The 17,274-nt window shown below is 38.6% G+C and overlaps 1 protein-coding gene across 1 annotated transcript in view; it reads left to right on the top strand.

Annotated features, from left to right (window-relative positions):
* Window positions 1-753: 753 nt before the first annotated feature.
* The window catches only part of LOC139409591 (sodium/potassium-transporting ATPase subunit beta-233-like), a 29,458-nt gene continuing 12,937 nt past the window's right edge, over window positions 754-17,274 (top strand). The window contains exons 1-2 of the mRNA XM_071154979.1: window positions 754-1,063; window positions 11,956-12,084. Coding sequence (XP_071011080.1) covers window positions 970-1,063; window positions 11,956-12,084 — 223 coding nt within the window. The 5' untranslated portion in view covers window positions 754-969. The remainder of the gene's footprint in view (window positions 1,064-11,955; window positions 12,085-17,274) is intronic.

Raw genomic sequence — 17,274 nt, forward strand, 5'->3', positions numbered from 1 at the left:
TACAGAAAACAACTTAACAGAGCTTGGAGAATGTTTTAAAGAATAATGTGCAAATATTGTACAATCCAGTTGTGCAAAGCTCTTAGAGAAGTACACAGAAAGACTCACAGCTGTAGTCGCTGCCAAAGGTAATTCTAACATGCATTTACTGAGGGGTGTGAATACTTATGTAAATGAGATATTTCTGTATTTAATTTTCAATAAATTTGCAAACAATTCCAAAAACATGTTTTCACTTTGTCATTATGGGCTATTGTGTATGGAAGGGTGATGTTTTAAAAAAAATGCATATTTAATCAAATTTGAATTCAGGCTGTAACACAACAACATTTTGAACAAGTCAAGGGGTATGAATACTTTCTGAAAGCACTATGTCAGCCCATTTCCCAGGATTTCTAAAGCCATGTAAGTCAGAGCTCTCGCTTGTAAATCAGGTCTTTAAACCCCAATGTGCCAGCCTGGTCAAATAAATGCCCAAAAAGTTACCTCCTGAAAAGAAAAAAACACTTTTAACACGTGATGTCAAAATAGAACTCCAAGAATGATCATAGCATGTCGCGGTGCTTATGACATCACAATATAATTGGAATTCTATTGTAGTTTTAGAATTCTACAATTTGTGTTCTCACGATGTCATTTTGAACCGCCTGCCTACCCTCTTTTCATGGGGCAGGGGACATAGCAGTCGCCCCCCCCCCCCCCCCCCTGCATACGATTCTTACGCAAAACGATGACTGTTTGTGATTTGCCAGAGAGTTGGCCCTCCCCGCCTTCTCTTTGTAGGTAACTTATTACAAGAGTTTGCGGGCGGAGTCGGTTACCGTAAGAGATAAATTGTGTGCGGTACAATAGGGAGAGCCGGGTACGAAGCTGTCCTTTACTATTCTGTACAGGGGACAGTTTGGGAAATCTGGTTCCTAAGCCCATTAGAGCATCTTAATTGAAAAGTGAAATTAAAAAGCAAGAAATATGTCGGCAAAAAAAGATGGAGACGGTGGATGGAAGAGCTTTCTGTGGAATTCGGAAAGGAAGGAATTTCTAGGACGCACGGGTGGCAGTTGGTGTAAGTACATACAACCGTAATAAACTACTTTTTTTGGGGGGTGGGGGGGGGGGGGGGGGTTATTAACTCGAGGATAAAGAATGATAAGTGTCTGAGCTCGGTTGTTTCCAGAAGGTGTCCGTGTATTCCTCTGAATAGGGTAACGACACGGAGGGTTCCAGACTCTTTCCCTCGTTTGTTGATTGACAAAATAATGAACCAGTTGCATTTGACTTGTAGCATCGTGACTTTCACTTTCAATGGAAAAGTACACGAAAAAAAAACACATTCAATTAATTAACTGTGAAATAGGCTATAAACTAATCTGTAAAATAACTAACATATTGATGAGATAAGATTACAATAAACGTAACGAAAAATTGCGGACTGTCTACTTTTAGGTCCAGTGAACGTGAATTATGTCCCTATTCGTTATTAGACTAAACCGGATCGATACGTTATTGAAAGCAAGAGGCTCTCTCGGTGTCATTTGCCAAAGAGGTCATTTTGAAGGACGTAGCTAGCTAATTGACATTCTATGGTGCGATTCCGGAGTGTTGGATTGCAACTAACATGGGGGTTGTCCTGCCAAAATGGCATGCTTGTTTCTGGTGTCACATTGTTAGCCTGGATACAAATGATAAAGTTGTTGAATATGAACTAGTGTGTTTCTCTGAACAAAACGATGTGCTAAATGACAGGGGAACATCCATAACCTCGGTAATGGGGTGTTTTATCCTAATACTTCATGTTTTATAGGCATCATAGTTCAAGGTTAGTCAAGGTGATCAGTCCCTGTAGTCTGAGACCGCTGTCATTGTTCTGGACCGACTGATAGTCTAATGTAAATGTGGGGAACAATGAGCATTGATTTAACAACACGCGACTTTCCTGCTCTCCCGGTCAGCGTCACATTGTGACGCGGTGCCATCGACGTTACATTGTTACCGTTTCGCTCGGTATTCGAGCGGGAGACTTGTTTCGGTAGGTGGTTTTTGATCAACATTTCGTTTTTATCTCGGCGCCTTTTCGACATAGGAAGAGGAAGCTGACGACCAACATGCTCCCTCTCTAGGGCCCCGTGGAAAAGTTTCTGCTAACAGTCTGTTGTTTATTAGCTCATTCAGATCCCCGAGTTCACACACCCGACCGTTTGCTTTTGTAGGTTTCCAGAAAGGGCGATTATTACCGTGTGATTTCACAATAGGAGAAAAATACAGATTTACACGACAAACTCTAGTGGGTGACAGGAACAACGGTTGTCAGTTTCCTGAATCCTGCCACCGCAAATAGTGCTCGTTACTGAAACGTTCTGGTTTATCTCTCGAAACTGTTGCTGATCTCGGAATGGTTTTTATTGAATTCAGAAGATCCATTAAATGATCTACGTTTTGAAAGTCAAAAGGTTTTCTGGCGTGAACGCTGTGTTTGCATAGTCTACATAAGCGACCCTCTGAATGACCACGTCGGTGTGGTTATGACGCATGGATAAACCTTCGTCTAGTCTGTCTCAGAGTCATATATACAGTGTTTCTGACTGGACTGGCTGAATGGCACCATCTCATTGTTGCATCAAATCACAATTGATCATCATCAAAGAAACGGTTCTGTAATTTGGTGACACTTGTAACCAATGACAGTGTAATACCCCTATTTACCATAACGCATTAAACGTGCAATACGCCTTAAACGTACAATACGCCTTAAACGTGCAATACGCATTAAACGTACAATACGCATTAAACGTACAATACGCCTTAAACGTACAATACACATTAAACGTACAATACGCATTAAACGTACAATACGCATTAAACGTGCAATACGCATTAAACGTGCAATACGCATTAAACGTACAATACGCATTAAACGTACAATACGCCTTAAACGTGCAATACGCATTAAACGTACAATACGCATTAAACGTGCAATACGCATTAAACGTACAATACGCATTAAACGTACAATACGCATTAAACGTACAATACGCATTAAACGTGCAATACGCATTAAACGTACAATACGCCTTAAACGTACAATACGCATTAAACGTACAATACGCATTAAACGTACAATACGCATTAAACGTACAATACGCATTAAACGTACAATACGCATTAAACGTACAATACGCATTAAACGTACAATACGCATTAAACGTACAATACACATTAAACGTGCAATACGCATTAAACGTACAATACGCATTAAACGTACAATACGCCTTAAACGTACAATACGCATTAAACGTACAATACGCCTTAAACGTACAATACGCATTAAACGTACAATACGCATTAAACGTACAATACACATTAAACGTACAATACGCATTAAACGTACAATACGCATTAAACGTACAATACGCCTTAAACGTACAATACGCATTAAACGTACAATACGCCTTAAACGTACAATACGCATTAAACGTACAATACGCATTAAACGTACAATACGCATTAAACGTACAATACGCATTAAACGTGCAATACGCATTAAACGTACAATACGCATTAAACGTACAATACGCCTTAAACGTACAATACGCATTAAACGTACAATACGCATTAAACGTACAATACGCATTAAACGTACAATACGCCTTAAACGTACAATACGCATTAAACGTACAATACGCCTTAAACGTACAATACGCATTAAACGTACAATACGCATTAAACGTACAATACACATTAAACGTACAATACGCATTAAACGTGCAATACGCATTAAACGTACAATACGCATTAAACGTACAATACGCATTAAACGTACAATACAGATCATCTCTTCAATCTCTGTGCTGCCTGCCTTGAGAAATGTCTGGGTTGTCCATTCACAACAGGAAGCCATGTCTGTCTTCCCCGCCTGCTGCTCTGGGGGAGGGACATAGACCAAGCTGAGAGAGCGAGAGGGTTATCACAAGGAAGGTGTTCAACAAGTCTCCTATTGGCCAATTCAACCAGTAGGATTTATAAAGAAAATGTAGATGTTTAACACTTGATAATGCTCACCTTGTACAAGAGAGACAGAGATAATGCTCACCTTGTACAAGAGAGACAGAGATAATGCTCACCTTGTACAAGAGAGACAGAGATAATGCTCACCTTGTACAAGAGAGACAGAGATCATGCTCACCTTGTACAAGAGAGACAGAGATAATGCTCACCTTGTACAAGAGAGACAGAGATAATGCTCACCTTGTACAAGAGAGACAGAGATAATGCTCACCTTGTACAAGAGAGACAGAGATAATGCTCACCTTGTACAAGAGAGACAGAGATAATGCTCACCTTGTACAAGAGAGACAGAGATAATGCTCACCGTGTACAAGAGAGACAGAGATAATGCTCACCTTGTACAAGAGATACAGAGATAATGCTCACCTTGTACAAGAGAGACAGAGATAATGCTCACCTTGTACAAGAGAGACAGAGATAATGCTCACCTTGTACAAGAGAGACAGAGATAATGGTCTGAGTTAAGTAATTCGCAGTGAGCAGTTCACCCTGGTTGTGGCTGTGGAAGAAAAGCATGGAGTTGAGAGAATAATAAATGAATAGACTTTGGGTTCCCAAGTGTCGCAGCGGTCTAAGTCACTGCATCTCAGTGCTAGAGGCATCACTACAGACCCTGGTTCGATTCCAGGCTGTATCACAACTGGCTGAGATTGGGAGTCCCAATTGTGCGGCGCAGGTTTGTCCAGGGAATTTGTTCTTAACTGACTTAACTGAGTTAAGTAAAAAAGACTGAATGTTAAAAACTAAATTGGCCTACAGTCATCTTAAATGTGATTTGTTTTACAGCTCTCTCTCTCTCTCACACGCTGACACAACACAATATGAAATGCTTTTTCCTGTACATTGTTTAGTCACTGGTTGTGTTGTAATCAGTGTTGCAGAAGCTACTCTGAAAATCTAGTTTACCAAGCGATTAATTACTTCACACTGGAAGAAGGTAAGCTACGCTAAAGCTACCCTTAAGTAAATAATATTTTGTCTCCAAACTACTTTGTGAACTATGATCATATCCTAAATATGAAATGTCATAGAATACAAAAATTGCCAGAACAGATCACTCTGTAGTCAGATGTTGACAGAATGTGTCTTTTATCCTATTAAACACAAAAAGGATGTTTCAAGTGAGAATTTGGTAAATCTGATGCCTAAAAAACAGTAGTTTCAGTAGTTATCTACACCTCTACATGACTAAACAGTTATTAACTACTGAAAACATGGGTTGATTTACTACAGGCCAGGCGGTCACCTTCACAAGCAGGGAAATAAATTATCTTCTCTGGCCACACCTGTCTCTGCCTGCCTGCTTGTCTATCCACACCTGTCTCTGCCTGCCTGCCGGCTGTGTTGGTGGTGGGGGAGGGGAGGTCAGGTGAGGTGTGAGTTTAGGGATGTTTGTAAATGAGGCTGACAGAGGAGCGGGACTGGTAACCATTGACAAAGACCCAGAGTGACTGATAGTGTTGTTGCCCTCCGTTATTATTGCATCACGAGAGACCGCCTAGCGAGAGGTCAATGAGATTCAGTTCAACACAAAGTGTATGTAGAGTTAGAGTAGAGAAGTGTAGAGTTAAGAGTAGTGAAGTGTAGAGTTAGAGTAGAGAAGTGTAGAGTTAGAGTAGAGGAGTGGAGAAGTGTAGAGGTAGAGTAGTGAAGTGTAGAGTTAGAGTAGAGAAGTGTAGAGTTAGAGTAGAGAAGTGTAGAGGTAGAGTAGAGAAGTGTAGAGTTAGAGTAGAGAAGTGTAGAGTTAGAGTAGAGAAGTGTAGAGTTAGAGTAGAGAAGTGTAGAGGTAGAGTAGAGGAGTGGAGAAGTGTAGAGGTAGAGTAGAGAAGTGTAGAGTTAGAGTAGAGAAGTGTAGAGTTAGAGTAGAGAAGTGTAGAGGTAGAGTAGAGGAGTGGAGAGTTAGAGTAGAGGAGTGGAGAAGTGTAGAGTTAGAGTAGAGAAGTGTAGAGTTAGAGTAGAGAAGTGTAGAGTTAGAGTAGAGAAGTGTAGAGTTAGAGTAGAGGAGTGGAGAGTTAGAGTAGAGGAGTGGAGAAGTGTAGAGTTAGAGTAGAGAAGTGTAGAGTTAGAGTAGAGAAGTGTAGAGGTAGAGTAGAGAAGTGTAGAGTTAGAGTAGAGAAGTGTAGAGTTAGAGTAGAGGAGTGGAGAAGTGTAGAGTTAGAGTAGAGAAGTGTAGAGTTAGAGTGGAGGAGTGGAGAAGTGTAGAGTTAGAGTAGAGAAGTGTAGAGTTAGAGTAGAGGAGTGGAGAAGTGTAGAGTTAGAGTAGAGAAGTGTAGAGTTAGAGTAGAGAAGTGTAGAGTTAGAGTAGAGAAGTGTAGAGTTAGAGTAGAGAAGTGGAGAGTTAGAGTAGAGAAGTGTAGAGTTAGAGTGGAGAAGTGTAGAGTTAGAGTAGAGAAGTGTAGAGTTAGAGTAGAGAAGTGTAGAGTTAGAGTAGAGGAGTGGAGAAGTGTAGAGGTAGAGTAGAGAAGTGTAGAGTTAGAGTAGAGAAGTGTAGAGTTAGAGTGGATAAGTGTACAGTTAGAGTAGAGAAGTGTAGAGTTAGAGTAGAGAAGTGTAGAGTTAGAGTGGAGAAGTGTAGAGTTAGAGTAGAGAAGTGTAGAGTTAGAGTAGAGAAGTGTAGAGTTAGAGTAGAGAAGTGTAGAGTTAGAGTGGAGGAGTGTAGAGTTAGAGTAGAGAAGTGTAGAGGTAGAGTAGAGGAGTGGAGAAGTGTAGAGGTAGAGTAGAGAAGTGTAGAGGTAGAGTAGAGAAGTGTAGAGTTAGAGTAGAGAAGTGTAGAGTTAGAGTAGAGAAGTGTAGAGTTAGAGTAGAGAAGTGTAGAGTTAGAGTAGAGAAGTGTAGAGGTAGAGTAGAGGAGTGGAGAGTTAGAGTAGAGGAGTGGAGAAGTGTAGAGTTAGAGTAGAGAAGTGTAGAGTTAGAGTAGAGAAGTGTAGAGTTAGAGTAGAGAAGTGTAGAGTTAGAGTAGAGGAGTGGAGAGTTAGAGTAGAGGAGTGGAGAAGTGTAGAGTTAGAGTAGAGAAGTGTAGAGTTAGAGTAGAGAAGTGTAGAGGTAGAGTAGAGAAGTGTAGAGTTAGAGTAGAGAAGTGTAGAGTTAGAGTAGAGGAGTGGAGAAGTGTAGAGTTAGAGTAGAGAAGTGTAGAGTTAGAGTGGAGGAGTGGAGAAGTGTAGAGTTAGAGTAGAGAAGTGTAGAGTTAGAGTAGAGGAGTGGAGAAGTGTAGAGTTAGAGTAGAGAAGTGTAGAGTTAGAGTAGAGAAGTGTAGAGTTAGAGTAGAGAAGTGTAGAGTTAGAGTAGAGAAGTGTAGAGTTAGAGTAGAGAAGTGTAGAGTTAGAGTGGAGAAGTGTAGAGTTAGAGTAGAGAAGTGTAGAGTTAGAGTAGAGAAGTGTAGAGTTAGAGTAGAGGAGTGGAGAAGTGTAGAGGTAGAGTAGAGAAGTGTAGAGTTAGAGTAGAGAAGTGTAGAGTTAGAGTGGATAAGTGTACAGTTAGAGTAGAGAAGTGTAGAGTTAGAGTAGAGAAGTGTAGAGTTAGAGTGGAGAAGTGTAGAGTTAGAGTAGAGAAGTGTAGAGTTAGAGTAGAGAAGTGTAGAGTTAGAGTAGAGAAGTGTAGAGTTAGAGTGGAGGAGTGTAGAGTTAGAGTAGAGAAGTGTAGAGGTAGAGTAGAGGAGTGGAGAAGTGTAGAGGTAGAGTAGAGAAGTGTAGAGGTAGAGTAGAGAAGTGTAGAGTTAGAGTAGAGAAGTGTAGAGTTAGAGTAGAGAAGTGTAGAGTTAGAGTAGAGAAGTGTAGAGTTAGAGTAGAGAAGTGTAGAGGTAGAGTAGAGAAGTGTAGAGGTAGAGTAGAGAAGTGTAGAGTTAGAGTAGAGAAGTGTAGAGGTAGAGTAGAGAAGTGTAGAGTTAGAGTAGAGAAGTGTAGAGTTAGAGTAGAGGAGTGGAGAAGTGTAGAGGTAGAGTAGAGAAGTGTAGAGTTAGAGTAGAGGAGTGGAAAAGAAAAGAAAGGTAGTGTAGTATGCTTTAGTAGTATATGTGTGGGGAAGTGTACTTTAGTAGGGTAGTGAAGTGTGGACATGCACGTAGCCTAGCAGTTAAGATGATTTGGGCAGTAATCGAAAGGTTGCTGGTTCGAATCTCCGAGCTGACTATGTGAAAAATATGTAAATGGTCTAGTAGCGTGTTCTAGTAGGGTAGTGTATTCTAGAAGGGTAGTGTGTTCTAGAAGGATAGTGTGTTCTAGAAGGATAGTGTGTTCGAGTAGGGTAGTGTATTCTAGAAGGGTAGTGTGTTCTAGAAGGATAGTGTGTTCTAGAAGAATAGTGTGTTCGAGTAGGGTAGTGTGTTCTAGAAGGATAGTATGTTCTAGAAGGATAGCGTGTTCTAGAAGGATAGTGTTTTCTAGAAGGATAGTGTGTTCTAGAAGGATAGTGTGTTCTAGAAGGATAGTGTGTTCTAGAAGGATAGTGTGTTCTAGAAGGATAGCGTGTTCTAGAAGGATAGTGTTTTCTAGAAGGATAGTGTGTTCTAGAAGGATAGTGTGTTCTAGAAGGATAGCGTGTTCTAGAAGGATAGTGTTTTCTAGAAGGATAGTATGTTCTAGAAGGATAGTGTGTTCTAGAAGGATAGTGTTTTCTAGAAGGATAGTGTGTTCTAGAAGGATAGTGTGTTCTAGAAGGGTAGTGTATTCTAGTATGGAAGTAAAGTTGTTTAGTACTATCAACGGGCTCTGTTTCTATCCTGGCATTAACAGCAGAGTAAGGATGAAATACATGGTAAACGTTGCCCTGAAGTTTACAGTCAATTCAGAGAAAGCTTGAGTTTCAGGAAGATTAACAGTCTTGTGCCTCTTACAGGGATTTAGACTGTTTTTGAAATGAAATAAATCGTTGAATTCCTTCTCGTATTGGATCATAAGCATTTGTAATGACAGCATACGTTTTGTTTAGATAAGCAGATGTATGGTTTGTTTTTCAGACATTTGGAAAGTTACTTATTTTAGACATGTCCATTAATTACTGAGCTTGGTGGCAAAGGAGGACACAGTAAGTTAAAGCTATATATATATATATATATAAACTCAGCAAAAAAAGAAACATCCTTTCACTGTGAACTGCGTTTATTTTCAGCAAACTTAACGTGTAAATACTTGTATGAACATAAGATTCAACAACTGAGACATAAACTGAACAAGTTCCACAGACATGTGACTAACAGAAATGGAATAATGTGTCCCTGAACAAAGGGGGGGTCAAAATCAAAGTAACAGTCAGTATCTGGTGTGGCCACCAGCTGCATTAAGTACTGCAGTGCATCCCTTCCTCATGGACTGCAACAGATTTGCCAGTTCTTGCTGTGAGATATTACTCCATTCTTCCACCAAGGCACCTGCAAGTTCCCGGACATTTCTTGGAGGAATGGCCCTAGCCCTCACCCTCCGATCCAACAGGTCCCAGTGTAACGCTCATTTCTTCGGCAATAAACACGAATCTGACGAGCACCCCTGGTGAGACAAAACCGCGACTCATCAGTGAGTCAGTGCCGGTCCTGTCTGGTCCAGCGACGGTGGGTTTGAGCCCATAGACGATGTTGTTGCCGGTGATGTCTGGTGAGGACCTGCCTTACAACAGGCCTACAAGACCTCAGTCCAGCCTCTCTCAGCCTATTGCAGACAGTCTGAGCACTGATGGAGGGATTGTGTGCTCCTGGTGTAACTCGGGCAGTTGTCGTTGCCACCCTGTACCTGTCCCGCAGGTGTGATGTTCAGATGTACCGATCCTGTGCAGGTGTTGTTACACGTGGTCTGCCACTGCGAGGACAATCAGCTGTCCACAATCAGCTGTCCTGTCTCCCTGTAGCGCTGTATTAGTCCACAATCAGCTGTCCTGTCTCCCTGTAGCGCTGTCTTAGGCGTCTCACAGTACGGACATTGCCATTTATTGCTCTGGCCACATCTGCAGTCCTCATGCCTCCTTGCAGCATGTCTAAGGCACATTCACGCAGATGAGCAGGGACCCTGGGCATTTTTCTTTTGGTGTTTTACAGAGTCAGTAGAAAGGCCTTTTTAGTGTCCTAAGTTTTCCTAACTGTGACCTTAATTGTCTACCGTCTGTAAGCTGTTATTGTCTTTACGACCGTTCCACAGGTGCATGTTCATTAATTGTTTATGGTTCATTGAACAAGCATGATAAACAGTGTTTAAACCCTTTACAATGAAGATCTGTGAAGTTATTTGGATTTTTACGAATTATCTTTGAAAGACAGGGTCCTGAAAAAGGGACGTTTATTTTTTTGCTGAGTTTATAAATATATATTTAAAAAAATAATAATAATAATGAACCTTTATTTAACTAGGCAAGTCAGTTAAGAACAAATTCTTATTTACAATGACGGCCTAGATTTAATAATTAGATTTGATTAGATTGAATAAATATCCCTCTAACCCTATAATAACGCAATATCTATGGTTAGAGAACATCACATCAAACTTGATTTTCGTGTATTTTCATTATTATTTGAATTATAGCTAGCCATTCAGCAGCCTGTAAAACCCAGACGTCTTCCATTCAGCAGCCTGTAAAACCCAGACGTCTTCCATTCAGCAGCCTGTAAAACCCAGACGTCTTCCATTCGGCAGCCTGTAAAACCCAGACGTCTTCCATTCAGCAGCCTGTAAAACCCAGACGTCTTCCATTCAGCAGCCTGTAAAACCCAGACGTCTTCCATTCGGCAGCCTGTAAAACCCAGACGTCTTCCATTCAGCAGCCTGTAAAACCCAGACGTCTTCCATTCAGCAGCCTGTAAAACCCAGACGTCTTCCATTCAGCAGCCTGTAAAACCCAGACGTCTTCCATTCAGCAGCCTGTAAAACCCAGACGTCTTCCATTCGGCAGCCTGTAAAACCCAGACGTCTTCCATTCAGCAGCCTGTAAAACCCAGACGTCTTCCATTCAGCAGCCTGTAAAACCCAGACGTCTTCCATTCAGCAGCCTGTAAAACTCAGACGTCTTCCATTCAGCAGCCTGTAAAACCCAGACGTCTTCCATTCAGCAGCCTGTAAAACCCAGACGTCTTCCATTCAGCAGCCTGTAAAACCCAGACGTCTTCCATTCAGCAGCCTGTAAAACCCAGACGTCTTCCATTCAGCAGCCTGTAAAACCCAGACGTCTTCCATTCAGCAGCCTGTAAAACCCAGACGTCTTCCATTCAGCAGCCTGTAAAACCCAGACGTCTTCAATTCAGCAGCCTGTAAAACTCAGACGTCTTCAATTCAGCAGCCTGTAAAACCCAGACGTCTTCCATTCAGCAGCCTGTAAAACCCAGACGTCTTCCATTCAGCAGCCTGTAAAACCCAGACGTCTTCCATTCAGCAGCCTGTAAAACCCAGACGTCTTCCATTCAGCAGCCTGTAAAACCCAGACGTCTTCCATTCAGCAGCCTGTAAAACCCAGACGTCTTCCATTCAGCAGCCTGTAAAACCCAGACGTCTTCCATTCAGCAGCCTGTAAAACCCAGACGTCTTCCATTCAGCAGCCTGTAAAACCCAGACGTCTTCCATTCAGCAGCCTGTAAAACCCAGACGTCTTCCATTCAGCAGCCTGTCAAGTCAAATGTCTAATGGTGGTTGTCCTGGAGAGTTTCTCCCTGGGAGGGAAGCTTTCCTGAAAGCTTCCCCACTGTATTCTAAGACTGGAATGTCCAGTTAGAATCAATTTAGACAAAATGTTCAAGGGGCCTGGTAGGATGAATCTATATCAGGATGTTGGGGAACGCTGGAGTGTTACTGTCAGTCTCCTCAAGATCTACGTCACCCATCCACCCATGCACGGTGCTCTGCTAATAAACTACATGTACATAATCTACTACTAATGTACAGTATATGTCCATTTGTAATGAACCCCTTCTCTTTTTCTCCGCAGTTAAAATCTTGTTGTTCTACTTGATCTTCTATGGATGCTTGGCTGGGATTTTCATTGGTACCATCCAGGCCCTGCTGCTAACCCTTAGTAACTACAAACCCACCTACCAGGACAGAGTCGCCCCACCAGGTAAAGACTGCTCTACTCCCCTTATACTGCTTTATACTGCTTTATACTGCTTCATACTGCTTCATACTGCTTTATACTGCTTTATACTGCTTATACTGCTTCATACTGCTTATACTGCTTCATACTGCTTTATACTGCTTATACTGCTTTATACTGCTTATACTGCTTCATACTGCTTTATACTGCTTATACTGCTTCATACTGCTTTATACTGCTTATACTGCTTTATACTGCTTATACTGCTTTATACTGCTTATACTGCTTATACTGCTTATACTGCTTTATACTGCTTTATGTTGCTTTATACTGCTTATACTGCTTTATACTGCTTATACTGCTTATACTGCTTATACTGCTTTATACTGCTTATACTGCTTTATGTAGCTTTATACTTCTTATACTGATTTATATTGCTTTATACTTCTTCATACTGCTTATACTGCTTTATGTTGCTTTATACTGCTTTATGTAGCTTTATGTTGCTTTATGCTGCTTTATACTGCTTATACTGCTTTATGTTGCTTTATACTGCTTTATGCTTTATGTTGCTTTATGTTGCTTTATACTGCTTTATACTGCTTTTACTGCTTCATGTTGCTTTATACTGCTATATACTGTGTATACTGCTTTATGTTGCTTTATACTGCTTATACTGCTTTATGTTGCTTTATACTGCTTTATGTTGCTTTATACTGCCTATACTGCCTATACTGCTTTATACTGCTTATACTGCTTATACTGCATTATGTTGCTTTATACTGCTTATACTGCTTTATGCTGCTTTATACTGCTTATACTGATTTATGTTGCTTTATACTTCTTATACTGCGTTATGTAGCTTTATGTAGCTTTATGTAGCTTTATGTTGCTTTATGTTGCTTTATACTGCTTATACTGCTTCATGTTGCTTTATACTGCTTTATACTGCTTATACTGCTTCATACTGCTTTATGTTGCTTTATACTGCTTATCCTACTTTATACAACTTTATGTTGCTTTATACTGCTTATACTGCTTCATGTTGCTTTATACTGCTTATACTGCTTTATACTGCTTTATGTTGCTTCATACTGCTTTATACTGCTTATAATCTTTCATGTTGCTTTATACTGCTTTATACTGCTTTATACTGCTTATACTCTTTCATGTTGCTTTATACTGATTATACTGCTTTATACTGCTTTATGTTGCTTTATGTTGCTTTATACTGCTTTATACTGCTTTTACTGCTTCATGTTGCTTTATGTTGCTATATACTGTGTATACTGCTTTATGTTGCTTTATACTGCTTATACTGCTTATACTCTTTCATGTTGCTTTATACTGCTTATACTGCTTTATACTGCTTCATGTTGCTTTATACTGCTTATACTGCTTTATACTGCTTTATGTTGCTTCATACTGCTTTATACTGCTTATAATCTTTCATGTTGCTTTATACTGCTTTATACTGCTTTATACTGCTTTATGTTGCTTCATACTGCTTTATACTGCTTATAATCTTTCATGTTGCTTTATACTGCTTATACTGCTTTATACTGCTTTATGTTGCTTTATACTGCTTTATACTGCTTCATGTTGCTTTATACTGCTTATACTGCTTCATACTGCTTTATACTGCTTATACTGCTTCATACTGCTTTATACTGCTTATACTGCTTTATACTGCTTATACTGCTTTATACTGCTTATACTGCTTATACTGCTTATACTGCTTTATACTGCTTTATGTTGCTTTATACTGCTTATACTGCTTTATACTGCTTATACTGCTTATACTGCTTATACTGCTTTATACTGCTTATACTGCTTTATGTAGCTTTATACTTCTTATACTGATTTATGTTGCTTTATACTTCTTCATACTGCTTATACTGCTTTATGTTGCTTTATACTGCTTTATGTAGCTTTATGTTGCTTTATGCTGCTTTATACTGCTTATACTGCTTTATGTTGCTTTATACTGCTTTATACTGCTTTATGTTGCTTTATGTTGCTTTATACTGCTTTATACTGCTTTTACTGCTTCATGTTGCTTTATACTGCTATATACTGTGTATACTGCTTTATGTTGCTTTATACTGCTTATACTGCTTTATGTTGCTTTATACTGCTTTATGTTGCTTTATACTGCCTATACTGCTTTTTACTGCTTATACTGCTTATACTGCTTATACTCTTTCATGTTGCTTTATACTGCTTATACTGCTTTATACTGCTTTATGTTGCTTTATACTGCTTTATGTTGCTTTATACTGCTTTATGTTGCTTTATACTGCATTATGTTGCTTTATACTGCTTATACTGCTTTATGTTGCTTTATACTGCTTATACTGCTTTATGTTGCTTTATACTGCTTATACTGCTTATACTGCTTTATGTTGCTTTATACTGCTTATACTGCTTATACTGCTTATACTGCTTTATGTTGCTTTATACTGCTTTATGTTGCTTTATACTGCTTATACTGCTTATACTGCTTTATGTTGCTTTATACTGCTTATACTGCTTATACTGCTTATACTGCTTTATGTTGCTTTATACTGCTTATACTGCTTTATGCTGCTTTATACTGCTTATACTGATGTATGTTGCTTTATACTTCTTATACTGCGTTATGTAGCTTTATGTAGCTTTATGTTGCTTTATGTAGCTTTATGTTGCTTTATGTTGCTTTATACTGCTTATACTGCTTCATGTTGCTTTATACTGCTTTATACTGCTTATACTGCTTCATACTGCTTTATGTTGCTTTATACTGCTTATCCTACTTTATACAACTTTATGTTGCTTTATACTGCTTATACTGCTTCATGTTGCTTTATACTGCTTATACTGCTTTATACTGCTTTATGTTGCTTCATACTGCTTTATACTGCTTATAATCTTTCATGTTGCTTTATACTGCTTTATACTGCTTTATACTGCTTATACTCTTTCATGTTGCTTTATACTGCTTATACTGCTTTATACTGCTTTATGTTGCTTTATGTTGCTTTATACTGCTTTATACTGCTTTTACTGCTTCATGTTGCTTTATGTTGCTATATACTGTGTATACTGCTTTATGTTGCTTTATACTGCTTATACTGCTTATACTCTTTCATGTTGCTTTATACTGCTTATACTGCTTTATACTGCTTCATGTTGCTTTATACTGCTTATACTGCTTTATACTGCTTTATGTTGCTTCATACTGCTTTATACTGCTTATAATCTTTCATGTTGCTTTATACTGCTTTATACTGCTTTATACTGCTTTATGTTGCTTCATACTGCTTTATACTGCTTATAATCTTTCATGTTGCTTTATACTGCTTATACTGCTTTATGTTGTTTTATACTGCTTCATGTTGCTTTATACTGCTTATACTGCTTCATACTGCTTTATACTGCTTATACTGCTTTATACTGCTTATACTGCTTTATACTGCTTATACTGCTTTATACTGCTTTATGTTGCTTTATACTGCTTATACTGCTTTATACTGCTTATACTGCTTATACTGCTTATACTGCTTTATACTGCTTATACTGCTTTATGTAGCTTTATACTTCTTATACTGATTTATGTTGCTTTATACTTCTTCATACTGCTTATACTGCTTTATGTTGCTTTATACTGCTTTATGTAGCTTTATGTTGCTTTATGCTGCTTTATACTGCTTATACTGCTTTATGTTGCTTTATACTGCTTTATACTGCTTTATGTTGCTTTATGTTGCTTTATACTGCTTTTACTGCTTCATGTTGCTTTATACTGCTATATACTGTGTATACTGCTTTATGTTGCTTTATACTGCTTATACTGCTTTATGTTGCTTTATACTGCTTTATGTTGCTTTATACTGCCTATACTGCCTATACTGCTTTATACTGCTTATACTGCTTATACTGCTTATACTCTTTCATGTTGCTTTATACTGCTTATACTGCTTTATACTGCTTTATACTGCTTTATGTTACTTTATACTGCTTTATGTTGCTTTATACTGCTTTATGTTGCTTTATACTGCATTATGTTGCTTTATACTGCTTATACTGCTTTATGTTGCTTTATACTGCTTATACTGCTTTATGTTGCTTTATACTGCTTATACTGCTTATACTGCTTTATGTTGCTTTATACTGCTTATACTGCTTATACTGCTTATACTGCTTTATGTTGCTTTATACTGCTTATACTGCTTATACTGCTTATACTGCTTTATGTTGCTTTATACTGCTTATACTGCTTATACTGCTTTATGTTGCTTTATACTGCTTATACTGCTTTATGCTGCTTTATACTGCTTATACTGATTTATGTTGCTTTATACTTCTTATACTGCGTTATGTAGCTTTATGTAGCTTTATGTTGCTTTATGTAGCTTTATGTTGCTTTATGTTGCTTTATACTGCTTATACTGCTTCATGTTGCTTTATACTGCTTTATACTGCTTATACTGCTTCATACTGCTTTATGTTGCTTTATACTGCTTATCCTACTTTATACAACTTTATGTTGCTTTATACTGCTTATACTGCTTCATGTTGCTTTATACTGCTTATACTGCTTTATACTGCTTTATGTTGCTTCATACTGCTTTATACTGCTTATAATCTTTCATGTTGCTTTATACTGCTTTATACTGCTTTATACTGCTTATACTCTTTCATGTTGCTTTATACTGCTTATACTGCTCTATACTGCTTTATGTTGCTTTATACTGCTTTATACTGCTTTTACTGCTTCATGTTGCTTTATGTTGCTATATACTGTGTATACTGCTTTATGTTGCTTTATACTGCTTATACTGCTTATACTCTTTCATGTTGCTTTATACTGCTTATACTGCTTTATACTGCTTCATGTTGCTTTATACTGCTAATACTGCTTTATACTGCTTTATGTTGCTTCATACTGCTTTATACTGCTTATAATCTTTCATGTTGCTTTATACTGCTTTATACTGCTTTATACTGCTTTATGTTGCTTCATACTGCTTTATACTGCTTATAATCTTTCATGTTGCTTTATACTGCTTATACTGCTTTATACTGCTTTATGTTGCTTTATACTGCTTTATACTGCTTCATGTTGCTTTATACTGCTATATACTGCTTATACTGCTTTATGTTGCTTTATACTGCTTATACTGCTTTATGTTGCTTTATACTGCTTTATACTGCGTATACTGCTTTATGTTG

Source organism: Oncorhynchus clarkii, chromosome 5 (genome assembly GCF_045791955.1).
Source record: "Oncorhynchus clarkii lewisi isolate Uvic-CL-2024 chromosome 5, UVic_Ocla_1.0, whole genome shotgun sequence".
In the NCBI taxonomy this organism is placed as follows: Eukaryota; Metazoa; Chordata; class Actinopteri; order Salmoniformes; family Salmonidae; genus Oncorhynchus; species Oncorhynchus clarkii.